The following is a 25,208-nucleotide window of genomic DNA, read 5'->3' as shown; positions in this document are numbered from 1 at the left end:
AAAGCTCTATTTGTGGGGAAAAAGGACATCAATTTTATTTAGGTAAAGCGTCGCACGGCAGTGCAATTTTTCGTTAAATAAGGCCGTGCCGAATAGCAAAAAATGGCCTGGTCATTAATTCGGGCAAATCCTTCCAGTCTAGAAGTGGTTAAATATCCTGGTCACTATGATCCAGTGATCTGGTGAAGAACAGTAACTGGAAGAATGACATGTGTAGCCCCAGGTTTCTTCATAGACCCACCCACTCAGATCTATTGGAGAGATTATAGATCAGATAAGCAGCAATCAGATAATAATTCATTTGCATATCCTTGTCAAACCAGATTCTGTATCTACACTTCCTGTTGTACTAAATCCTTTATTATACAACATTACACGGGTGGTGCAGATGGTTGTATATGGCAGCACAGATAGTTTTTTCAGTTTATTCCTCAAGAATCAAGGACAAACTACGCAGGGGGATGTTATAAGTTTTGCAACCAATTAGCCCGAAAACTGACTACAGTAAAGAACTTTCCGCATTCAATTTGCTGGTGCATTTTACACTTCAACCTTTGCTGCAGCCATACAATACACAACTAACGAGTGTGCAAATAATACATGGAATTAAACTGATATAAAACAAAAAAATAAAGATACAATACAAATTGGGCATTGTCACAGTTGTGCACAGTCAGGGCTCATGCACACAGTCGTATCCCTAATACGTCCATATAATATTCAGGATCTTGCTGGCAGCAAGATCCTTCATATTTGCGGTATGCATGTAACAATTATGCATTGTATAAAAGCAGAGGACAGTGTACAGGGACACTATTGGCTGCTAGTGTTTCTAGGGCCAACAAGTCAATATCAACAATGTGCCCATGCCGCTGATTACACACTGTTGATCTGAATGAGACACTAAAGTGGCACATGTGCAGAACAGTGGCGGCCCGTCCATTAGGGGCGCAGGGGTGCTGCCCCCTCCCTATCCATGCGTCCGGCCCCCTTATCTAAATGCAAGGCGCTGGGTGCATGGATTCCGATGGGGGATTTTTTTTTTTTTTTTGAAGCATGTGATTAGAGCCAGAGGCTCTAATAGGCTTCAAAAAAGGGTGGGCTCGGGGCGCAGAGCACTGCGCCCCAAGCCCACCCACTTGTGTGACAATAGCGAATTAAGCTTTGCTATTGCCACACTGATTCTCCTCTCGGCCAATCAGGAAGCGGGTCCTGAGACCTGTTTCCCGATTGGCCGAAAGGAGAAGGCATCCTATTGGCCAAGAAGGAGGGAGGAGACGACCGCCGAGAGGGAACATGGAGATTTAGGGGGAAGCCGCCGCCTGTCAGTTCCGCAGAGGTAAGTAAACTGGAACGGGGGGGATATGATGGTGCGGGCTGGAGTGATTGGGGGGGGGGTCTGTCTGAGGCCACTGCCCCCCCGATTGATGTAGCACCAGCTGCCACTGGTGCAGAATGACCTCTGGCAGTCATTTATAAATAAACACCTGAGGTGATTCTTCACATGGCACATCATTGAACTATCCAGGACAACAGCGTGTAATCTGCAGCACAGGGCACCGGTGATTACACATTGGTGATATAGAAATGTCAGCCGTAGTGATGACCAATAAGATCCCTGTATGCTACCCTCATGTAATTCTTGCACAAAGGTTACATGCAAATATGTAGGATCTTACTGCTAGCAAGATCCTGCATATTATACGGCCTGTTTGCTGAATATACATTGTTGATATTGACATATCAGCCAGGAGCAGCAGCGGTGACCAACAGGTCCAAACAGTTCCTGGAAAAAGTGAATACGTGTTAATAGCTATAGAAGACATTAGCAGACTTAAACAAATACAAATCAATGTTTTTTGCTCTCAGTGCCCTATTACGGAGATTCGCCCTCTCTATTTGTCATGTTTACTGTTAGCTCCGGAAGTGAAAGCAAACAAAAATCACAAATTTTGGGTTGTCATCAGAACAGGTATAGAGGAGATATCTTTCAATGGGGACGCTAGTTCTGGTGACAACCAGGGATTCCCTCACTTTGGAGGGATTTCCTCTCACTTCCTGTTTTGGCTAGGGGACAGGAAGTAAAGGGAAATTTCCCCAATAGAACACAATTGAGAAAAAAAAAAAAAAAAAACTAACAGGTGGTAAAACCTTGTCTTACTTTATCCAAAATGAAAAATTTAGGGCACCCCTGAAAGAGCTGCTGGTGAATTTGGTTAATTCCCCCCCTTAGAGTGCATTCACCCAGGCAGACAGCATTTTCTGCATTCTTCCAATAGTTTAAAATTAGTCTAGGGGTTTCTTTTTTTGTTTTTTATTAGAACAGTAACTTGGATAGGGATGGGGAGCATGGGATAAGTCGGAACTGTAGAACTACTTAAGAACTGCTTGGCTTCTTGCTGCTCTATACAAAAATGCAGGCTGAATTGCAAAACCTGTCTGCACTGTATCCTCTTGGCTGTCTTGCACAAGTCCTGGCTGTACGGGGCACACTTCTAAGCAGTATTGCATGCTCCTGTTTTTTTTGTAAAACTCCTGGCTGCACTGCACTTGTTGGCACCCCTCAGTCATTTCTCCTCTGTGTAGCAGGATCAGTTGCTCACTCAGTCCCACAGTGGCTTCCTCCCACTAACTCCTTTGTGGCTCTGCTCAGTCTCTGGATACAGCTCAAAGCATAGCTGGGACCTCAATGTCTTCAAAGGCCCCTCTGCCTTCCATTCTGTCTCTCTCTGCCCCAGGGGCAGAGCTCCTGCACAGGGGTCCCCTCCTGAAGGACTGGACCCAGGAACTCCCTCTTGCTGCTTAGGCCTCAGACTACTTATGGGCTCCCCCTCCACCTTCTGGACACACCTCCCCAGGGATTGGCTGGATTTACCTAAATATTCAGGCTGCCCGTTCTGCTCTCCCTCCCACTATGCTTCCAGAACACTCTAGAAGACAGCAATCTGTGAAACACTGAGTGGCCCTAAGCAATCCACCCCTGCTCCAGTGTTTACAGAGGAGCAAAACTAAATTTACCTTGCAGCCTACTTTAAAATAGAAGGGTGCTACAAAAAAAAAAAAAAGTTTTGTGATTGGGTAGTTTAATGCATAATGACCTCTTTCTAATGATTTTTAGAGAACATATAAACTTACCTGTTTCAAATGGACACACAGATATGGATTTTTCTTTTCTTCTCCACCTGTGCTCTAAGTACCATGTCCTACATATCTGATGGTCTTTGTAAGGACGTTGATGTGGTGGACTGGTATCCATCACTTTAAAAGCCTTTGCTGCTGCATAGAAAATGGTTTCATTGTGTCTGGAGTCCTTTGGTATGTGGTCGTCGTGCACCACCCAAGCTCGGAGGGCGGCGTAGTACACGTCTATGCTGTGCTGCATATCGTCACTCCTGTAGACCATAACACTGGGAAGCATCAAGTTTACCAACCGGCTCCATAGCTCATGGACATGTTTCTCATTCTTCCAAGACTTTTTAAATACTACAATCCCAGTTCTAAACTCTGAGGAAGCCACAACATCCATGTGCACCGTGCAAGGCCGGGTACACAGATACTTCACAGAAATGTTTGCATTGGCAAGAGTTTTTGGAAAGTTCTCAAAAGTGACATGGTCTCTGTTATTCAAGTACCGTTCGGAGTGTTTGGTTACAGATGTTGTCTCCTTGGTGGAGCACAGGAAAGGAACCTGGAGAAAGAAGAAAATCGATTCATTTTGAACATTTTTGCACAAATACAGTATAGCAGAATGGATTAGTCATTCAAATTGGAAAACAATGTAAAGACAATTTGATGCATACACACGTAAAGCTGCAGTCTAGTACAATTTTTTTCGGGCATACAGCACTGGTTTTAACCACTTCAGCCCCGGAAGGTTTTACCCCCTAATGACCAGGCCATTTTTGCGATTCGGCACTGCATTACTTTAAGGACGGTCGTGCGACGCTGTACCCAAATACCATTGATGTCCTTTTTTCCCCACACATAGAGATTTCTTTTCGTGGTATTTGATCACCTCTGCAGTTTTAAGATTTTGCGCTATAAACAAACAAAGAGAGACGATTTTGAGACAAAAATTTTTTACTTTCTGCTATAAAACATTCCTAATAAAAAAATGTTAAAAATTGATTTTTTTTTTATCATTTTAGGCCAATTTGTATTCTGCTACATATTTTTTGGTAAAAAAAATCCCAAAAAGCGTATTTTAATTGGTTTGCGCAAAAGTTATAGCGTTTACAAGCTACGGGATAGATTCTTGGACTTTTTATGATTTGTTTTTTTTTCTATTAGTAATGCGATCTGCGGACCCCTAACTGACATTTTTGACACTTTTTGGGGACCAGTGACACTAATACAGTAATCAGTGCTAAATAATATGCACTGTTACTGTATAAATGACACTGGCAGGGAAGGGGTTAATACTGGGGGTGATCAAAGGGGTTAAATGTATACCTAATATGCTTACTGACTGTGTGAAGGGGGGGGGGGGTTCTGTGACAGGCACAGACAGATTGCAGTTACAGCTTAGCTGAAACTGCTGATCTTTTCCTGCCTGTCTGACAGAAGATCCGCCTGCTTTGTTTACATAAGCAGGTGGGTCTTCTCTCGGGTTTCCCGGAAGATTGCAGGAGGGCAGCGGCAATTGCCGCCGCTCCTCCCGCGGCCCGCCTCCCGCTGTGTCTAAACACAGCGGGAGCGCGGCCATCCACATGCACTCTAGTCAAGTAGGATGCACCCGAGCCGCCCTGCCTCAGTAATATTACGGTGGGCGGTCGGCAAGTGGTTAATGAAGTATATCTCAGGTCCTGCGGGCCCCTCGGTGATGCTGGATTCCCCCCACAGCTGTGATCTTCCAGCAAAACAGGGACAACGGCTGCAACTGTGAAGGATGGCACCATTTCTTCACCCTTTCTGTCCCCTCAGCCATTCACAAAACTCCTAGTATTACAATCTCAGAGTGCAAGGTGTCCTGTGAATGGAGGAGGGACAGATAAATGACAAGAGGGCTTCTGGAGTGATCTGCCACTTCACTGCTCTCACCTGGTTCTGTGCTGCAATCCTAATCTCTGACATGATTGGAAGCCTTATGTCTCTTACTGGTTCTTGCAGCCAGTAAGAGACATAAGGCTCGGATGATAAAGGTGTGACCACGCAGGAGAGGAGCCTGGGGGATATGTCATTCTCACCTAGGTCACAAATATAAAAGTTGGGGGCCAAAGATCCTAGGTAATACTTATTTACTATGGTTGTTGGCTCCATCTAGTGGCTATAACGTGTTAGTTTCCTGATTTATTCTATCCTGTAGAAAGGAAAAGTATTCAATCTGGAGAGAAAATACCCTAATAACATTTTTAGGCTTTTTTTCCCTGGAGTAAAATATATTCACTGTTTGTTCATGTTAGATGATTAAGCAAGGTGGGTCTAAAAAAGCTGTCTGCAGTATGATAGCAGCTGTGTGTTACTATTTGGAGTGTCTCCCAACCACTAAGACAGCAGCATGACGGGAGCTGTTACTATATGGAGGAAACCCAACCACTGAGATGCAATGCCAAGCTGCGGTTTCCAAAGCAAAGTCCTTTCTTGTATTAACAGAGGCATGGACTCCAGAGAGCGAGATATCATTTTGTCCCTGTACAAATCATTAGTAATTAGATGAGGTCCATCTGGAATATGCAGTTCAGTTTTGGGCACCAGTTCTCAAAAAGGATATTGGGGAACTGAAGAAAGTGCCGAGAAGGGCAACCAAACTGATAAGAGGAATGGAGGAGCTCAGCTATGAGAAAAGAGTCGAGGAATGTAATTTATTTTCTCTTGAGAAGAGGAGATTAAGGGGGGATATGATCAACATGTATAAATACATAAGGGGTCCATATAGTGAACTTGGTGTTGAGTTATTCACTTTAAGGTCATCACAGAGGACAAGGGGGCACTCTTTACATCTGGGGGAAAAGAGATTTTTATATCCAAAAATGTAAAGGTTTCTTCACAGTAAGAGCTGTAAAAATGTGGAATAGATTCCTTTAAGAGCTGGTTCTGGTCAGCTCAGTAGATTGAAGGCCTGGATTCTTTACTAGATGCACATAATATAACTGGACACTAACATATATAGGTAAAGTTGATCCAGGGAGCATCTTATTGCCTCTTAGGAAATCAGGAAGGATGTTTTCCCCCTGCTGGAGCAAACTAGATCATGCTTTGTTGGGGTTTTGTTCCTTTTTTTGGATCAACTGTGCGTATAGGATTGTGTATATAGGATTGTATATATTTTTTTCCCTTCTATTGGTTGAACTGGATGGACTTGTGTCTTTTTCCAACCAGACGAACTATGTAACTATATGAAGGGAACTGTCTGTTAGTATATCTAGGGACCCCAACCACTAAGATAGGATCATGTCAGTTACTATATGGAGGGATCCAAACCACTACTACATTAGTATGAAGGGAGCTGTCTGTTACTATATGGAGTGACCCCAACCACTATTACAGAAGTTTGAAGGGAGCTACTTGTTACTATATGGAGGGGGCCCCAACCACCAAGATAGGAGCACGAAGGGAGCTGCATGTTACTATATGGAAGAGCCCCAACCACTGAGATAGGAGCATGAAGGGAGCTGTCTGTTATTATATGGAGGAGCCCCAACCACTGAGATAGGAGCATGAAGGGAGCTGTCTGTTATTATATGGAGGGGCCCCAACCACTGAGATAGGAGCATGAAGGGAGCTGTCTGTTATTATATGGAGGAGCCCCAACCACTGAGATAGGAGCATGAAGGGAGCTGTCTGTTATTATATGGAGGGGCCCCAACCACTGAGATAGGAGCATGAAGGTAGCTGTCTGTTATTATATGGAGGGGCCCCAACCACTGAGATAGGAGCATGAAGGTAGCTGTCTGTTATAATATAGAGGGGCCCCAACCACTGAGATAGGAACACGAAGGGAGCTGTCTGTTATTATATGGAGGAGCCCCAACCACTGAGATAGGAGCACGAGGGTAGCTGTCTGTTATAATATAGAGGGGCCCCAACCACTGAGATAGGAGCATGAAGGTAGCTGTCTGTTATTATATGGAGGAGCCCCAACCACTGAGATAGGAGCATGAAGGGAGCTGTCTGTTATTATATGGAGGGGCCCCAACCACTGAGATAGGAGCATGAAGGTAGCTGTCTGTTATTATATGGAGGGGCCCCAACCACTGAGATAGGAGCATGAAGGTAGCTGTCTGTTATAATATAGAGGGGCCCCAACCACTGAGATAGGAACACGAAGGGAGCTGTCTGTTATAATATAGAGGGGCCCCAACCACTGAGATAGGAGCACGAAGGGAGCTGTCTGTTATTATATGGAGGGGCCCCAACCACTGAGATAGGAACACGAAGGGAGCTGTCTGTTATTATATGGAGGAGCCCCAACCACTGAGATAGGAGCACGAAGGGAGCTGTCTGTTATTATATGGAGGGGCCCCAACCACTGAGATAGGAGCACAAAGGGAGCTGTCTGTTATTATATGGAGGGGCCCCAACCACTGAGATAGGAGCATGAAGGTAGCTGTCTGTTATTATATGGAGGGGCCCCAACCACTGAGATAGGAGCATGAAGGGAGCTGTCTGTTATTATATGGAGGGGCCCCAACCACTGAGATAGGAGCATGAAGGGAGCTGTCTGTTATTATATGGAGGAGCCCCAACCACTGAGATAGGAGCATGAAGGGAGCTGTCTGTTATTATATGGAGGGGCCCCAACCACTGAGATAGGAGCATGAAGGTAGCTGTCTGTTATTATATGGAGGGGCCCCAACCACTGAGATAGGAGCATGAAGGTAGCTGTCTGTTATAATATAGAGGGGCCCCAACCACTGAGATAGGAACACGAAGGGAGCTGTCTGTTATTATATGGAGGAGCCCCAACCACTGAGATAGGAGCACGAAGGGAGCTGTCTGTTATTATATGGAGGGGCCCCAACCACTGAGATAGGAACACGAAGGGAGCTGTCTGTTATTATATGGAGGAGCCCCAACCACTGAGATAGGAGCACGAAGGGAGCTGTCTGTTATTATATAGAGGGGCCCCAACCACTGAGATAGGAGCACGAGGGTAGCTGTCTGTTATAATATAGAGGGGCCCCAACCACTGAGATAGGAGCACGAAGGGAGCTGTCTGTTATTATATGGAGGGGCCCCAACCACTGAGATAGGAGCACAAAGGGAGCTGTCTGTTATAATATAGAGGGGCCCCAACCACTGAGATAGGAGCATGAAGGTAGCGGTCTGTTATTATATGGAGGGGCCCCAACCACTGAGATAGGAGCACAAAGGGAGCTGTCTGTTATTATATGGAGGAGCCCCAACCACTGAGATAGGAGCATGAAGGGAGCTGTCTGTTATTATATGGAGGGGCCCCAACCACTGAGATAGGAGCATGAAGGTAGCTGTCTGTTATTATATGGAGGGGCCCCAACCACTGAGATAGGAGCATGAAGGTAGCTGTCTGTTATAATATAGAGGGGCCCCAACCACTGAGATAGGAACACGAAGGGAGCTGTCTGTTATTATATGGAGGAGCCCCAACCACTGAGATAGGAGCACGAGGGTAGCTGTCTGTTATAATATAGAGGGGCCCCAACCACTGAGATAGGAGCATGAAGGTAGCTGTCTGTTATTATATGGAGGAGCCCCAACCACTGAGATAGGAGCATGAAGGGAGCTGTCTGTTATTATATGGAGGGGCCCCAACCACTGAGATAGGAGCATGAAGGTAGCTGTCTGTTATTATATGGAGGGGCCCCAACCACTGAGATAGGAGCATGAAGGTAGCTGTCTGTTATAATATAGAGGGGCCCCAACCACTGAGATAGGAACACGAAGGGAGCTGTCTGTTATTATATGGAGGAGCCCCAACCACTGAGATAGGAGCATGAAGGGAGCTGTCTGTTATTATATGGAGGGGCCCCAACCACTGAGATAGGAGCATGAAGGTAGCTGTCTGTTATTATATGGAGGGGCCCCAACCACTGAGATAGGAGCACGAAGGGAGCTGTCTGTTATTATATGGAGGGGCCCCAACCACTGAGATAGGAGCATGAAGGGAGCTGTCTGTTATTATATGGAGGAGCCCCAACCACTGAGATAGGAGCATGAAGGGAGCTGTCTGTTATTATATGGAGGGGCCCCAACCACTGAGATAGGAGCATGAAGGTAGCTGTCTGTTATTATATGGAGGGGCCCCAACCACTGAGATAGGAGCATGAAGGTAGCTGTCTGTTATAATATAGAGGGGCCCCAACCACTGAGATAGGAACACGAAGGGAGCTGTCTGTTATTATATGGAGGAGCCCCAACCACTGAGATAGGAGCACGAAGGGAGCTGTCTGTTATTATATGGAGGGGCCCCAACCACTGAGATAGGAACACGAAGGGAGCTGTCTGTTATTATATGGAGGAGCCCCAACCACTGAGATAGGAGCACGAAGGGAGCTGTCTGTTATTATATAGAGGGGCCCCAACCACTGAGATAGGAGCACGAGGGTAGCTGTCTGTTATAATATAGAGGGGCCCCAACCACTGAGATAGGAGCACGAAGGGAGCTGTCTGTTATTATATGGAGGGGCCCCAACCACTGAGATAGGAGCACAAAGGGAGCTGTCTGTTATAATATAGAGGGGCCCCAACCACTGAGATAGGAGCATGAAGGTAGCGGTCTGTTATTATATGGAGGGGCCCCAACCACTGAGATAGGAGCACAAAGGGAGCTGTCTGTTATTATATGGAGGAGCCCCAACCACTGAGATAGGAGCACGAAGGGAGCTGTCTGTTATTATATGGAAGAGCCCCAACCACTGAGATAGGAGCACGAAGGGAGCTGTCTGTTATTATATGGAGTTGCCCCAACCACTGAGATAGGAGCACGAAGGGAGCTGTCTGTTACTCTATGGAAGAGCCCCAACCACTGAGATAGGAGCATGAAGGGAGCTGTCTGTTATAATATAGAGGGGCCCCAACCACCAAGATAGGAGCACGAAGGGAGCTGCATGTTACTATATGGAAGAGCCCCAACCACTGAGATAGGAGCATGAAGGGAGCTGTCTGTTATTATATGGAGGAGCCCCAACCACTGAGATAGGAGCATGAAGGGAGCTGTCTGTTATTATATGGAGGGGCCCCAACCACTGAGATAGGAGCATGAAGGGAGCTGTCTGTTATTATATGGAGGAGCCCCAACCACTGAGATAGGAGCATGAAGGGAGCTGTCTGTTATTATATGGAGGGGCCCCAACCACTGAGATAGGAGCATGAAGGTAGCTGTCTGTTATTATATGGAGGGGCCCCAACCACTGAGATAGGAGCATGAAGGTAGCTGTCTGTTATAATATAGAGGGGCCCCAACCACTGAGATAGGAACACGAAGGGAGCTGTCTGTTATTATATGGAGGAGCCCCAACCACTGAGATAGGAGCACGAGGGTAGCTGTCTGTTATAATATAGAGGGGCCCCAACCACTGAGATAGGAGCATGAAGGTAGCTGTCTGTTATTATATGGAGGAGCCCCAACCACTGAGATAGGAGCATGAAGGGAGCTGTCTGTTATTATATGGAGGGGCCCCAACCACTGAGATAGGAGCATGAAGGTAGCTGTCTGTTATTATATGGAGGGGCCCCAACCACTGAGATAGGAGCATGAAGGTAGCTGTCTGTTATAATATAGAGGGGCCCCAACCACTGAGATAGGAACACGAAGGGAGCTGTCTGTTATTATATGGAGGAGCCCCAACCACTGAGATAGGAGCACGAAGGGAGCTGTCTGTTATTATATGGAGGGGCCCCAACCACTGAGATAGGAACACGAAGGGAGCTGTCTGTTATTATATGGAGGAGCCCCAACCACTGAGATAGGAGCACGAAGGGAGCTGTCTGTTATTATATGGAAGAGCCCCAACCACTGAGATAGGAGCACGAAGGGAGCTGTCTGTTATTATATGGAGTTGCCCCAACCACTGAGATAGGAGCACGAAGGGAGCTGTCTGTTACTCTATGGAAGAGCCCCAACCACTGAGATAGGAGCATGAAGGGAGCTGTCTGTTATAATATAGAGGGGCCCCAACCACCAAGATAGGAGCACGAAGGGAGCTGCATGTTACTATATGGAAGAGCCCCAACCACTGAGATAGGAGCATGAAGGGAGCTGTCTGTTATTATATGGAGGAGCCCCAACCACTGAGATAGGAGCATGAAGGGAGCTGTCTGTTATTATATGGAGGGGCCCCAACCACTGAGATAGGAGCATGAAGGGAGCTGTCTGTTATTATATGGAGGAGCCCCAACCACTGAGATAGGAGCATGAAGGGAGCTGTCTGTTATTATATGGAGGGGCCCCAACCACTGAGATAGGAGCATGAAGGTAGCTGTCTGTTATTATATGGAGGGGCCCCAACCACTGAGATAGGAGCATGAAGGTAGCTGTCTGTTATAATATAGAGGGGCCCCAACCACTGAGATAGGAACACGAAGGGAGCTGTCTGTTATTATATGGAGGAGCCCCAACCACTGAGATAGGAGCACGAAGGGAGCTGTCTGTTATTATATGGAGGGGCCCCAACCACTGAGATAGGAACACGAAGGGAGCTGTCTGTTATTATATGGAGGAGCCCCAACCACTGAGATAGGAGCACGAAGGGAGCTGTCTGTTATTATATAGAGGGGCCCCAACCACTGAGATAGGAGCACGAGGGTAGCTGTCTGTTATAATATAGAGGGGCCCCAACCACTGAGATAGGAGCACGAAGGGAGCTGTCTGTTATTATATGGAGGGGCCCCAACCACTGAGATAGGAGCACAAAGGGAGCTGTCTGTTATAATATAGAGGGGCCCCAACCACTGAGATAGGAGCATGAAGGTAGCGGTCTGTTATTATATGGAGGGGCCCCAACCACTGAGATAGGAGCACAAAGGGAGCTGTCTGTTATTATATGGAGGAGCCCCAACCACTGAGATAGGAGCACGAAGGGAGCTGTCTGTTATTATATGGAAGAGCCCCAACCACTGAGATAGGAGCACGAAGGGAGCTGTCTGTTATTATATGGAGGGGCCCCAACCACTGAGATAGGAGCACGAAGGGAGCTGTCTGTTACTCTATGGAAGAGCCCCAACCACTGAGATAGGAGCATGAAGGGAGCTGTCTGTTATAATATAGAGGGGCCCCAACCACTGAGATAGGAGCACAAAGGGAGCTGTCTGTTATTATATGGAGGGGCCCCAACCACTGAGATAGGAGCACAAAGGGAGCTGTCTATTATTATATGGAGGGGCCCCAACCCCTGAGATAGGAGCATGAAGGTAGCTGTCTGTTATTATATGGAGGAGCCCCAACCACTGAGATAGGAGCACAAAGGGAGCTGTCTGTTATTATATGGAGGGGCCCCAACCACTGAGATAGGAGCACGAAGGGAGCTGTCTGTTATTATATGGAGAAGCCCCAACCACTGAGATAGGAGCACGAAGGGAGCTGTCTGTTATTATATGGAGGGGCCCCAACCACTGAGATAGGAGCACGAAGGGAGCTGTCTGTTATTATATGGAGGGGCCCCAACCACTGAGATAGGAGCACGAAGGGAGCTGTCTGTTATTATATGGAGGGGCCCCAACCACTGAGATAGGAGCACGAAGGGAGCTGTCTGTTATTATATGGAGGGGCCCCAACCACTGAGATAGGAGCACGAAGGGAGCTGTCTGTTATTATATGGAGGGGCCCCAACCACTGAGATAGGAGCATGAAGGTAGCTGTCTGTTATAATATAGAGGGGCCCCAACCACTGAGATAGGAGCATGAAGGTAGCTGTCTGTTATTATATGGAGGGGCCCCAACCACTGAGATAGGAGCACAAAGGGAGCTGTCTGTTATTATATGGAGGGGCCCCAACCACTGAGATAGGAGCATGAAGGTAGCTGTCTGTTATTATATGGAGGGGCCCCAACCACTGAGATAGGAGCATGAAGGTAGCTGTCTGTTATAATATAGAGGGGCCCCAACCACTGAGATAGGAGCACAAAGGGAGCTGTCTGTTATTATATGGAGGGGCCCCAACCACTGAGATAGGAGCATGAAGGTAGCTGTCTGTTATAATATAGAGGGGCCCCAACCACTGAGATAGGAGCACAAAGGGAGCTGTCTGTTATTATATGGAAGAGCCCCAACCACTGAGATAGGAGCACGAAGGGAGCTGTCTGTTATTATATGGAGGAGCCCCAACCACTGAGATAGGAGCATGAAGGTAGCTGTCTGTTATTATATGGAGGGGCCCCAACCACTGAGATAGGAGCACAAAGGGAGCTGTCTGTTATTATATGGAGGGGCCCCAACCACTGAGATAGAAGCATGAAGGTAGCTGTCTGTTATTATATGGAGGAGCCCCAACCACTGAGATAGGAGCACAAAGGGAGCTGTCTGTTATTATATGGAGGGGCCGCAACCACTGAGATAGGAGCATGAAGGTAGCTGTCTGTTATAATATAGAAGGGCCCCAACCACTGAGATAGGAGCATGAAGGTAGCTGTCTGTTATTATATGGAGGGGCCCCAACCACTGAGATAGGAGCACGAAGGGAGCTGTCTGTTATTATATGGAGAAGCCCCAACCACTGAGATAGGAGCACGAAGGGAGCTGTCTGTTATTATATGGAGGGGCCCCAACCACTGAGATAGGAGCACGAAGGGAGCTGTCTGTTATTATATGGAGGGGCCCCAACCACTGAGATAGGAGCACGAAGGGAGCTGTCTGTTATTATATGGAGGGGCCCCAACCACTGAGATAGGAGCACGAAGGGAGCTGTCTGTTATTATATGGAGGGGCCCCAACCACTGAGATAGGAGCATGAAGGTAGCTGTCTGTTATTATATGGAGGGGCCCCAACCACTGAGATAAGAGCATGAAGGTAGCTGTCTGTTATTATATGGAGAAGCCCCAACCACTGAGATAGGAGCACAAAGGGAGCTGTCTGTTATTATATGGAGGGGCCCCAACCACTGAGATAGGAGCATGAAGGTAGCTGTCTGTTATTATATGGAGGGGCCCCAACCACTGAGATAGGAGCACGAAGGGAGCTGTCTGTTATTATATGGAGGGGCCCCAACCACTGAGATAGGAGCATGAAGGTAGCTGTCTGTTATTATATGGAGGGGCCCCAACCACTGAGATAGGAGCATGAAGGTAGCTGTCTGTTATAATATAGAGGGGCCCCAACCACTGAGATAGGAGCATGAAGGTAGCTGTCTGTTATTATATGGAGGGGCCCCAACCACTGAGATAGGAGCACAAAGGGAGCTGTCTGTTATTATATGGAGGGGCCCCAACCACTGAGATAGGAGCACAAAGGGAGCTGTCTGTTATTATATGGAGGGGCCCCAACCACTGAGATAGGAGCATGAAGGTAGCTGTCTGTTATAATATAGAGGGGCCCCAACCACTGAGATAGGAGCACAAAGGGAGCTGTCTGTTACTATATGGAAGAGCCCCAACCACTGAGATAGGAGCACGAAGGGAGCTGTCTGTTATTATATGGAGGAGCCCCAACCACTGAGATAGGAGCATGAAGGTAGCTGTCTGTTATTATATGGAGGGGCCCCAACCACTGAGATAGGAGCACGAAGGGAGCTGTCTGTTATTATATGGAGGGGCCCCAACCACTGAGATAGGAGCACAAAGGGAGCTGTCTGTTATTATATGGAGGGGCCCCAACCACTGAGATAGGAGCATGAAGGTAGCTGTCTGTTATTATATGGAGGAGCCCCAACCACTGAGATAGGAGCACAAAGGGAGCTGTCTGTTATTATATGGAGGGGCCGCAACCACTGAGATAGGAGCATGAAGGTAGCTGTCTGTTATAATATAGAAGGGCCCCAACCACTGAGATAGGAGCATGAAGGTAGCTGTCTGTTATTATATGGAGGGGCCCCAACCACTGAGATAGGAGCACGAAGGGAGCTGTCTGTTATTATATGGAGAAGCCCCAACCACTGAGATAGGAGCACGAAGGGAGCTGTCTGTTATTATATGGAGGGGCCCCAACCACTGAGATAGGAGCACGAAGGGAGCTGTCTGTTATTATATGGAGGGGCCCCAACCACTGAGATAGGAGCACGAAGGGAGCTGTCTGTTATTATATGGAGGGGCCCCAACCACTGAGATAGGAGCACGAAGGGAGCTGTCTGTTATTATATGGAGGGGCCCCAACCACTGAGATAGGAGCATGAAGGTAGCTGTCTGTTATTATATGGAGGGGCCCCAACCACTGAGATAGGAGCATGAAGGTAGCTGTCTGTTATTATATGGAGAAGCCCCAACCACTGAGATAGGAGCACAAAGGGAGCTGTCTGTTATTATATGGAGGAGCCCCAACCACTTAGATAGGAGCACGAAGGGAGCTGTCTGTTATTATATGGAGGGGCCCCAACCACTGAGATAGGAGCACGAAGGGAGCTGTCTGTTATAATATGGAGGGGCCCCAACCACTGAGATAGGAGCACGAAGGGAGCTGTCTGTTACTATATGGAGGGACTCCAACTATTTCTAGAGTAGTATGAAGGGAGCTGTCTGTCACTATATTGAGGGGCCCCAACTACTAAGATAGAAGCATGAAGGAAGCTGTCTGTTACTGTTTGAAGGGACCTCAACCACTACTACAGTAGTATGGAGAGAGCTGTCTGCTACTGTATGAAGGGACCCCAACCACTTCCATAGTAGTATGGAGGAAGCTGTCTGTTACTATATGGAGGGACCCCAACTACTACTACAGTAGTATGGAGGGAGCTGTCTGTTACTATATGGAGGGACCCCAACCACTACTACAGTAGTATGGAGGGAGCTGTCTATTATTATATGGAGGGACCCCAACCACTACTACAGTAGTATGAAGGGAGCTGCCTGTTACTATATGGAGGGACCCCAACCACTACTACAGTAGTATGAAGGAAGCTGTCTGTTACTATATGGAGGGACCCCAACCACTACTACAGTAGTATGAAGGGAGCTGCATGTTACTATATGGAGGGACCCCAACCACTACTACAGTAGTATGAAGGAAGCTGTCTGTTACTATATGGAGGGACCCAAACCACTACTACAGTAGTATGAAGGGAGCTGTCTGTTACTATATGGAGGGACCCCAACCACTACTACAGTAGTATGAAGGAAGCTGTCTGTTACTATATGGAGGGACCCCAACCACTACTGCAGTAGTATGAAGGGAGCTGTCTGTTACTATATGGAGGGACCCCAACCACTACTACAGTAGTATGAAGGAAGCTGTCTGTTACTATATGGAGGGACCCCAACCACTACTGCAGTAGTATGAAGGGAGCTGTCTGTTACTATATGGAGGGACCCCAACCACTACTACAGTAGTATGAAGGGAGCTGCATGTTACTATATGGAGGGACCCCAACCACTACTACAGTAGTATGAAGGGAGCTGTCTGTTACTATATGGAGGGACCCCAACCACTACTACAGTAGTATGAAGGGAGCTGCATGTTACTATATGGAGGGACCCCAACCACTACTACAGTAGTATGAAGGGAGCTGTCTGTTACTATATGGAGGGACCCCAACCACTACTACAGTAGTATGAAGGGAGCTGTCTGTTACTATATGGAGGGACCCCAACCACTACTACAGTAGTATGAAGGGAGCTGCATGTTACTATATGGAGGGACCCCAACCACTACTACAGTAGTATGAAGGGAGCTGCATGTTACTATATGGAGGGACCCCAACCACTACTACAGTAGTATGAAGGGAGCTGTCTGTTACTATATGGAGGGACCCCAACCACTACTACAGTAGTATGAAAGGAGCTGTCTGTTACTATATGGAGGGACACCAACCACTAAGATAGGAGCATGAAGGGAACTGTCTGTTACTGTTTGGAGGGCCCTCAACCACTACTACAGTAGTATGGAAAGCGCAGTCTTTTACTATATGGAGGGATATCCAACCATGAATACAGCAGTTTTGACATAAGGTACGCATACACCTAAGATTATCACCCAGTCATCACTCACAATTGATTACCAGGTAAAAATATGCATATTGATTAGGACCTGAACCTCAACCATTTACAGCTAAATCCGACAGCAGGAAAGCTCCTGGACATAATACATATACTGGGGGCTTTGTTAACCAGGACTGATAGGATTTGTGACTAATTAAACTAATGGTAGAGGGTAAGAAGAGAGATATTATCTAGAAATGAGCTGAATCTGTCTTTCAAGTGTTTCACATGGATGACTAATTAAAGAGTAGTAATAACAGGGATTACAAATCCCAGAGGCTGAAAGATTAGCAACAGAGCTCTGGGAAACCAGAATCTTCCAAACATGCCGAGTGCAGAGCCACAATCACCGAGCTCCCTCCAATCATCCAACAATTTACTATAGACTAGTATGGAGAGGGAGGTGATTACAGAGCCTTGAATGGATATTGAATAAAATCACAGTGTTCAGAAGACATTCATCATACACTACCCAAGCTTAATTTTAAAAATTGGCACCAAGCCTTTTTTTTTTTTTAAAGCCCAGACTTTGGGAAAATCTACCCATGCAATAACCCCCCCCCCCCCCCCCCTCACAATGCAAGGCTTAAATGAGGTCTAGGAGCTGCATTACTTACCTTATACCCCGCTCTGGCAGCTCCGGTGCTCTCCCTGTCTCCCTCTGGGGCTCTGGACCATAGGTAGTCCCCAAGCATCATCATGTCCAATGCAGGGCTACTAACCCAGCATGGTATGTGGAGGAGGCCGGCATGCGACTGCAGTCAGGAGTGCCTTAGCGAGGACACAGGGAGCCTACAGAAGCCAGGAGTTAGGCTGGCCAACCACTAGTAAATGTTCTAGTACTAGTTCTGGTACTAACGTTCTTATGAATATTGGTCTGAACATTTGTACAAAAATATTTTGCATATTTGATGATTAAACAAATGTACTTCCATTTTTTTTTTTTAACATTCTATTCAGGAACAAATATATATACCGAACAAAAACCACATTCACAGATATGTGTTTGTTCGAGAAAAATGTTCTCATCACTGTGGTTGGAAAAGAACGCTGATTTGACCCCACTATAATTAGAAAATCAAGTGAACGTTCTTACAACTAAAAATTTATAACAAAATTCTACTAATGTGTAGCCAGCTTAAGGTAAGTATTACTCCACATTATTGCACCCCTAGACTTAAAGCGTTCCTAAGTCCCTGTTCACACTCAATGCGACTTTGAAATCACGCTACTTCAGTGCAATTTCAAAGCCACTGGTCAGTGCCAATTCATCTGCGGCTTGCATTAACATCTGTGTGATATCATGCACAGATCTCAATGCAAGTCACACATGAAATCGCTAAAAATAGTGCAGGAACCTTTTTCAAATTGTTTTGAGTTGCACCAATTTGAGCAGTTCAATAGGCACAAATAGGGTGCGATTTGCATGACAAGTCACACCGGTGTGAACTGGGGCTTAAAGCGGAGTTCCAGCAGCGGGGGTGAAATTTAGCTAAAAATACCCCCGGGACAGTCAGGGATAGTACATTCCACAATGGATAGCCTCTGTACTGTCCCGGGTCGCACTTACCTTTCAGAAGAAATACTTACCTTGAAAATTTCTTCTCCAGCGCTGCCATCTCGGATGTGGGCAGCTGAAGCCAGCGCGTCCTCTTCCGTGTCCTCTTCTCCCAGAATGCGCCTGCACCGGCCCCCGCTCATCACTTCCGGTGCGGGCGCGTCATCCCTCCACAGCTTCTGGGCATGCCCAGAAGCTGTTTAGCAGGGAATGACGTGCCCGCACCGGAACTGACGAGTGGGGCCGGTGCAGGCGCATTGGTTCCTGGGAGCGATGATGTTCAGCTCCCAGGAATAAATGCAAGGAGGAAGTGACGGCGCGGGCCGCGGCCGCAGAGGGAGGAAGTGGAAGAAAGGAGAGTATATCTTCTTCAATAACAAGGTAAGTAAACAAAAAAAAAAATTGTAACTATCCATTTGTTTTTTAGGTGACCAAGAGCAAGCGGATGGCCCAAAATTGATATGAAGGCCGGAACTCCGCTTTAAGGCAATTTTTTAAGCTAAAATATATATTATATGTTATACTCACCTGCTCTGTTCAATGGTATTGCACAGAGTGTCCCCAAACCTCATCTTCTGGGGTCCCCTCTGGCAATCCTGGCTCATCCTCTTCTGTGTCTTCCCCTATAGCAAGGTATGGGGCAGACGTGTGAGCTCCCAGGCTGTGTGTGTCCATATATTGCTAGGGTGAATAAAGGGCAAGGTCATGTTAAAGGGTACCGGAGTCTAGGTAACCCATATAAAATGCCCCTTAATTGCAGCCTGCAAAGGATAGTGTTGGACTCACCAGGGCCATTGGCACAGTGAAAAAGGTATGCATTTCAAAGGGTACAGGGGTGCCCCAAAGGGGGGAGGGGCAGATGACATGTCTGGCAAGTTAGCTTTACCATGTATAGGGATTATCAGAATGAGATCAGATAAGCCAACTATGTGGAATAGTCAGGTTACCCTCCCAACTAGGTTGTTTCTCAAGGACTCCTACATGAATACAGGACACAGAAGTGGTATGAAGGTTCAAGAATGGAATCACAGCGCACTGCGGGGGACAACCGTAAAAGTGTCAGAAGCGAAGATTTTGCTCTGGAGGAGAACAAAGATTCCACAAATAGGGGTAAGACAGACAAATATAAGTGGTGTTCTTTCGCAGACTTTGGCTTTTCCTTTTTTTAATTGGGGAAAACCTCAAAAACTTGCCCTGCACCAAATTGCTAAATATTTGATTGACTAAAGAGTTTCTGGATTCTTATGGTGGCCACACATGCTTCGATTTTATTATCTGATTGATGTGCAATTCAATCAAAAACGACTGAATTCACACACTTGAATAACCATAACATCCCTGTTGATCAATTTAGACTCAATTTGATCAAATCGGGTCAATCAGCCAGGGTGTAAAAATATCAATTGCCTTGCATTGAATGGGAGCATTAACATCCTTGGTTCATGACTACGATCCTATTTTGATCAGATAACGAGATTACATGGTGGAAATAGAGATGTGAATGATAACTTACAATTGTAAATTACAGTTATAACCTAAAGTGGTTCTAAATGCAGAAGGTTTTTTTTTAACTTAATACATTTTATGCATTAAGTTAAAAAACCTTGTGCAGCGGCCTCCCTCAGCCCCCCTAATACTTACCAGAGGTCCATCTAGATCCAGCGATGTTTCACGAGAGACTCGGCTGTACGGGACTCCCCTCCTCATTGGCTGGGACAGCAGTGTGCGCCATTGGCTCCCGATGCTGTCAATCAAAGTCAGTCAGTCAATGAGGAAAGAAAAGAGGCAGTGGCGGGCCAGGACTCCATGTTTGAATGAACACAGGGAGCCACGACTTGGCTCAGGTACCCCCCTAGCAAGCTTTTTGCTGTGGGGGCACTTAACAGGAAGGAGGGACCAGGAGCTCCAGCCAGGGACCCAAGAGGAGGAGTATTCGGGCTGCTCTGTTCAAAATCAACTGCACAGAGGAGGTAAGTACAACATGTTTGTTATTTTTAAACCCCAAGACTTTAGTATCACTTAGGGACCATTCACACTAGCGCGACTTGTCAGGCGACTTGGTCGCCTGACAAGTCGCGGTCGGTCGTTTGCCATTGAATAGTACAGGACCCGTTCTAATAGGAGCGACACAAGTCGCTCCGACTTAGAAAAAGGGTCCTGTACTACTTTGGGGCGACTTGCATTGACTTCAATTATATGAAGTCCGTGCAAGTCACGCCGAGGTCGCCCCACCAAGTCGTGTCGCCCCAGTCTGAATGGGGTCTAAAGTGATTGCAAAGTCTCCTTTTTTTCCCAATAAAAATAACAAACATGTTATACTTACCTCCTCTGTGCAGTTGGTTTTGCACAGAGCAGCCCGGATCCTCCTCTTCTCGAGTCCCTCTTGGCTTTCCTGGTCCCTCTCTTCCATTGAGTGCCCCCACAGCAAGCAGCTTGCTACAGGGGCACCTTAGTCGAATCACAGCTCCATGTATTAGTGTGCAGTTCAGCCCTGCCCCCTCTCTCTCCTTATTGGCTAGCTGACTTTGACTGACAGCTGCGGCGGCCACTGCTGTGTCTTAGCCAATGAGGAGGGGAGTCCTGGATGGCAGAGACAGTCGTGGACATCGCTGGATCTAGATGGACCTCAGGTAAGTATTAGGGGGGCTGCTGCACACAGAAGGTTTTTTATCTTCATGCAGAGAATGCATGAAGATAAAAAAACCTTCTGACTTTACAACCCCTTTAACAATCAATCAAAATCCTTTGCGAGCATTTGAGGCCACATAATTCAAGTTTAGTCTCATCTGACCGTAACACCTTTTTCCACGTGGCCTCAGAATCTTCAGGTGTGTTTAAGGTGGTCAGAGGAGACTGAAATTGAATTATTTGGCCTCAACACCAAATGATATGTCTGGTGGAAATCCAATACGGCTCACCATCCAAATAAGACCAATCCTACAGTAAAGTATGGAGGTGGTAATATTCTGATATGAGGGTTTTTCTATGTAGCAGAGATTGGAGCACCTGTCAGGATGAAAGAAAAATGGATGGGGCAAAATATCATCAAAAATCTGCTGCCCTCTGCCAGAAAGTTGTCAATAGAAAAAAGGTTTACCTTCCAACGTGACAATGACCCAAAGCACACAGCAAAAATGACCACACAGTGGTTTAAGGAGAAACATGTGAATGTCCTTGCATGCCCTAGTCAGAGCCCAGACTTAAACCTCATTGAAAATCTGTGGAAAGGCTTGGAGACTTCAGTCCACAAATGGTCACCATAAAATTAATCTGAGTTTGAGAAGTTCTGCAATGAAGAATGTGCAAATATTGCAAAGTCTAGATGGGCAAAGTTGGTAGAGACATATCCCAACAAACTAAAGGCTGTAATTAAAGCATAAAGCGGTCCAACAAAATACTGACATAAGGGGGGTGATCCTTTTTCCAACTCAGTGATTCTGTTTTTGAATTATTTTTATTTTTTTCTGACATGGTGGTGTTATATCTTTCACTTGTTTGTTAGAGCCCATTCACACTGCTACGACTCCGTCGCGCTCCCATTGTGTGCTACAGGAACCGTTCTAATAGGAGCGACACAAGTCGCTCCGACTTAGAAAAAGGGTCCTGTACTACTTCGGGGCGACCTGGAGGCGTCTTGCATAGACATTCATTTTATGAAGTCCCTGCAAGTCGCGCCGAAGTCGCAGTGCACGCGACTTCACAGGTCGCCCCCGAAGTCGTGCCGCTGCAGTGTGAACCGGCATTTATACGTTGCACTGAGTAAATAAAAGCTGAATAAAAGAAAAACTGTGTCTGCCTTTATTTCAGGCTGCAAAACAACAAAATGTGATTATTTTAAAGGGGGGGGGTGATTCTTTTCTATACCCACTTTATTTATTCAGAGTTACTTATCCGGAGGTATTTATTCCCATGTAGTGAGTCAGCCCGCAGCTGTCTAATGCCCATTGTATTCTTCTAATGAATGTAACGGCTCCCCTTTAACACAAGTCCAGTTCAGGAAAGGAGGATTTTCTGGTTCAGCAATTCAGGACAAAAACCAGGAACATTTCCAGGAAAAAAAAAAAAAAACGATTCCAGGGCAAACCTGCAAGGCTTGTGCGTTTGTAAATAAGGAAAGTTTTAGCAATGAGATGACAGCGTGCAATCATATACGCGTCCTATAGGTAGGTGCGCTCTACATGGTCACAGTACAGGGTGTGATGAGGGCGACTCCAACCAGCAGAGTGACTGATCTACATTATGACACACAGGAGTCTGATCACCAATCAGGAAATCACACAGCTCATGGACTATCTCTAATACAATGCCCATAGAGACAGAGATATTGACATAGATACAGATATTGGATACAGACATAGAGACAGAGATACAGATACAGATATTGGATACAGACACGGAGATACAGATATTATATACAGAGACAGAGATAAAGATACAGATATTGGATACAGAGACAGAGATAAAGATATTATATACAGAGACAGAGATACAGATACAGATATTGGATACAGACACAGAGACAGAGATACAGATATTGGATACAGACACAGAGACAGAGATACAGATATTATATACAGAGATATAGAAGACATATGTGATCAGGCAGACAGCACACAGGGCACCCTATGATGAAAGCAGGAAAAGAGGATTAGATGGGTGTCAGTGTGTCCTCACCATGCACAGTATGAGGAAGGATCCCCTGACATGTTGCAGCCTCTGATTGCAGGATCTCTCCACCATTCTCCCTCCGATCACTCTTCTTCCTCTCTGACTCTTTTTCTGCACAGGGGAGGGGGCGGGGCCAGACTGCCAGGTGGAAGCAGGGTGAGTCTTGTGTACTCGGGCAGGTGTCACATCGATCTTCCTAGCCTCTCCCCTGCCACCTGCTGGCGGCCTGTATGTGCTGCAGCACGGCTTATTATTAGCACGCTGACGTCTATCTGTAAACCCCAATGAATGACAGGCAGACACAGGAAGAGTGACAGCAGAATAAAAAAAACGAGTGATCCATGAAGTCTGCAACTCTTCTTTTTATTTTGTATTTTAATCTTTTATCCTCCTAAGCATGTTTAAAGCTAAATTCTGAAAACATATGTTTTAACAGCCCATTCAGTTTAACCAGTTTACCACCGGAGGATTTTCCTGCTTTACGTCCAGGCCACTTTTTGCGATTCGGCACTGTGCGACTTTAACTGACAATTGCGCGGTCATGCAACGCCGTACCCAAACTAAATTTATGTCCTTTTTTCCCCCACAAACAGAGCTTTCTTTTGGTGGTATTTGATCACCTGTGCGATTTTAATTTTTTTTGCGATATTAATTTAAAAAAGCGACAATTTTGAAAAAATATTTTTCTACTTTGACAGTTAAAAAATATCCAATATATTACATTTTTGTCATATATTTAGGCCAAAATGTATTTAGCTACATGTCTTTGACAAAAAAATTCTCAATGAGCGTATTTTTAACCCCTTTATGACCGGAAGATTTTACCCCATTCCTGACCAGGCCATATTTTGCAATCCGGCACTGCGTTACTTTAACGGACAATTGCGCGGTCGTGCAATGCTGAGCCCAAATAAAATTTATATCCTTTTTTTCCCCACAAACAGAGCTTTCTTTTGGTGGTATTTGATCACCTGTGCAATTTTTACTTTTTGCGCTATAAACAAAAAAAGAGCGTTTATTTTGAAAAAATAACAATATTTTTCACATTTTTTTATATGAAATTCCCCCCCCAAAAAATGTAAAAATCAAAATGTTTTATCATTTTAGGCCAATATGTTTTCTGCTACATATTTTTGGTAAAAAAAAATTGCGATAAGCGTATTTTGATTGGTTTGCGCAAAAGTTATTGCGCTTACTAACTAAGGGAAAGATTTCTGTCATTTTTGGTGTTTTTTTTTTTAACGAGTAATGGCGGCGATCTGCGATTTTTTTTGCAGGACTGCGACATTGCGGCGGACAGATCGGACCCTTGACTGACATTTTTGACACTTTTGGGGGTACCAGTGACATTACTACAGTAATCAGTGCTATATATATGCACTGTTACTGTAAAAATGACACTGGCAGGGAAGGGGTTCATTTTTATTGGAGAGGGAGGGGTTAATGTATGCCTGGTGCTTACTGACGTGTGTGGGGGGAGGTGACTGAGTGACACAGGGACAGATCGCATGTTCAGCTATGCTGAACCCTGCAATCTGTCACTGTCTGTCACTTAGGAGATCCGCCCGCTCTGTTTACACAAGCGGGCAGATTTTGACACAAGATCCCCAACGATCGGGGAAGAGCCGCTCCTCCCCTGGCCCAACTCCCGCTGTAACTGAATACAGCGGGAGCGAATATCCGGTGGCGCGCGCGCCGCCCACAAGGGGAGGAGTCCAGCGACGTAGGTCTACGTCGCTGGACGATAACGAGCCACATTGTCGCAGTAGCAGCAATGTGAGCGGTGGTAAAGTGGTTAAAATTGAAATGAAAGGCAAGATATTTGGTAATAGACAGGGTTGGCCCAAGACATTGTGCTGCCTTGGTCCAAGAATAAAATGGTGCCCCCCTTCACCTCCCCCCAAAAAAATTACGCCCACCAAAAGGCTCGGACATAGATTATTT

General features: G+C 46.2%; 1 protein-coding gene across 1 annotated transcript in view; it reads right to left on the bottom strand.

Annotated features, from left to right (window-relative positions):
- Positions 1–23,419, bottom strand: part of SEL1L3 (SEL1L family member 3) — a 155,599-nt gene extending 132,180 nt beyond the window's left edge. Inside the window, exons 1-2 of the mRNA XM_082267841.1 lie at positions 23,271–23,419; positions 3,136–3,688 (exon numbers count right to left, since the gene is read on the bottom strand). Coding sequence (XP_082123967.1) covers positions 3,136–3,688; positions 23,271–23,336 — 619 coding nt within the window. The 5' untranslated portion in view covers positions 23,337–23,419. The remainder of the gene's footprint in view (positions 1–3,135; positions 3,689–23,270) is intronic.
- Between the last annotated feature and the right edge of the window lie 1,789 nt (positions 23,420–25,208).

Source organism: Pelophylax lessonae (genome assembly GCF_965119305.1).
Source record: "Pelophylax lessonae genome assembly, chromosome: 1".
Lineage (NCBI taxonomy): Eukaryota > Metazoa > Chordata > Amphibia > Anura > Ranidae > Pelophylax > Pelophylax lessonae.
The sequence above is the reverse complement of the archived record's forward strand: the minus strand, read 5'-3'. Positions and strand labels throughout refer to the sequence as shown.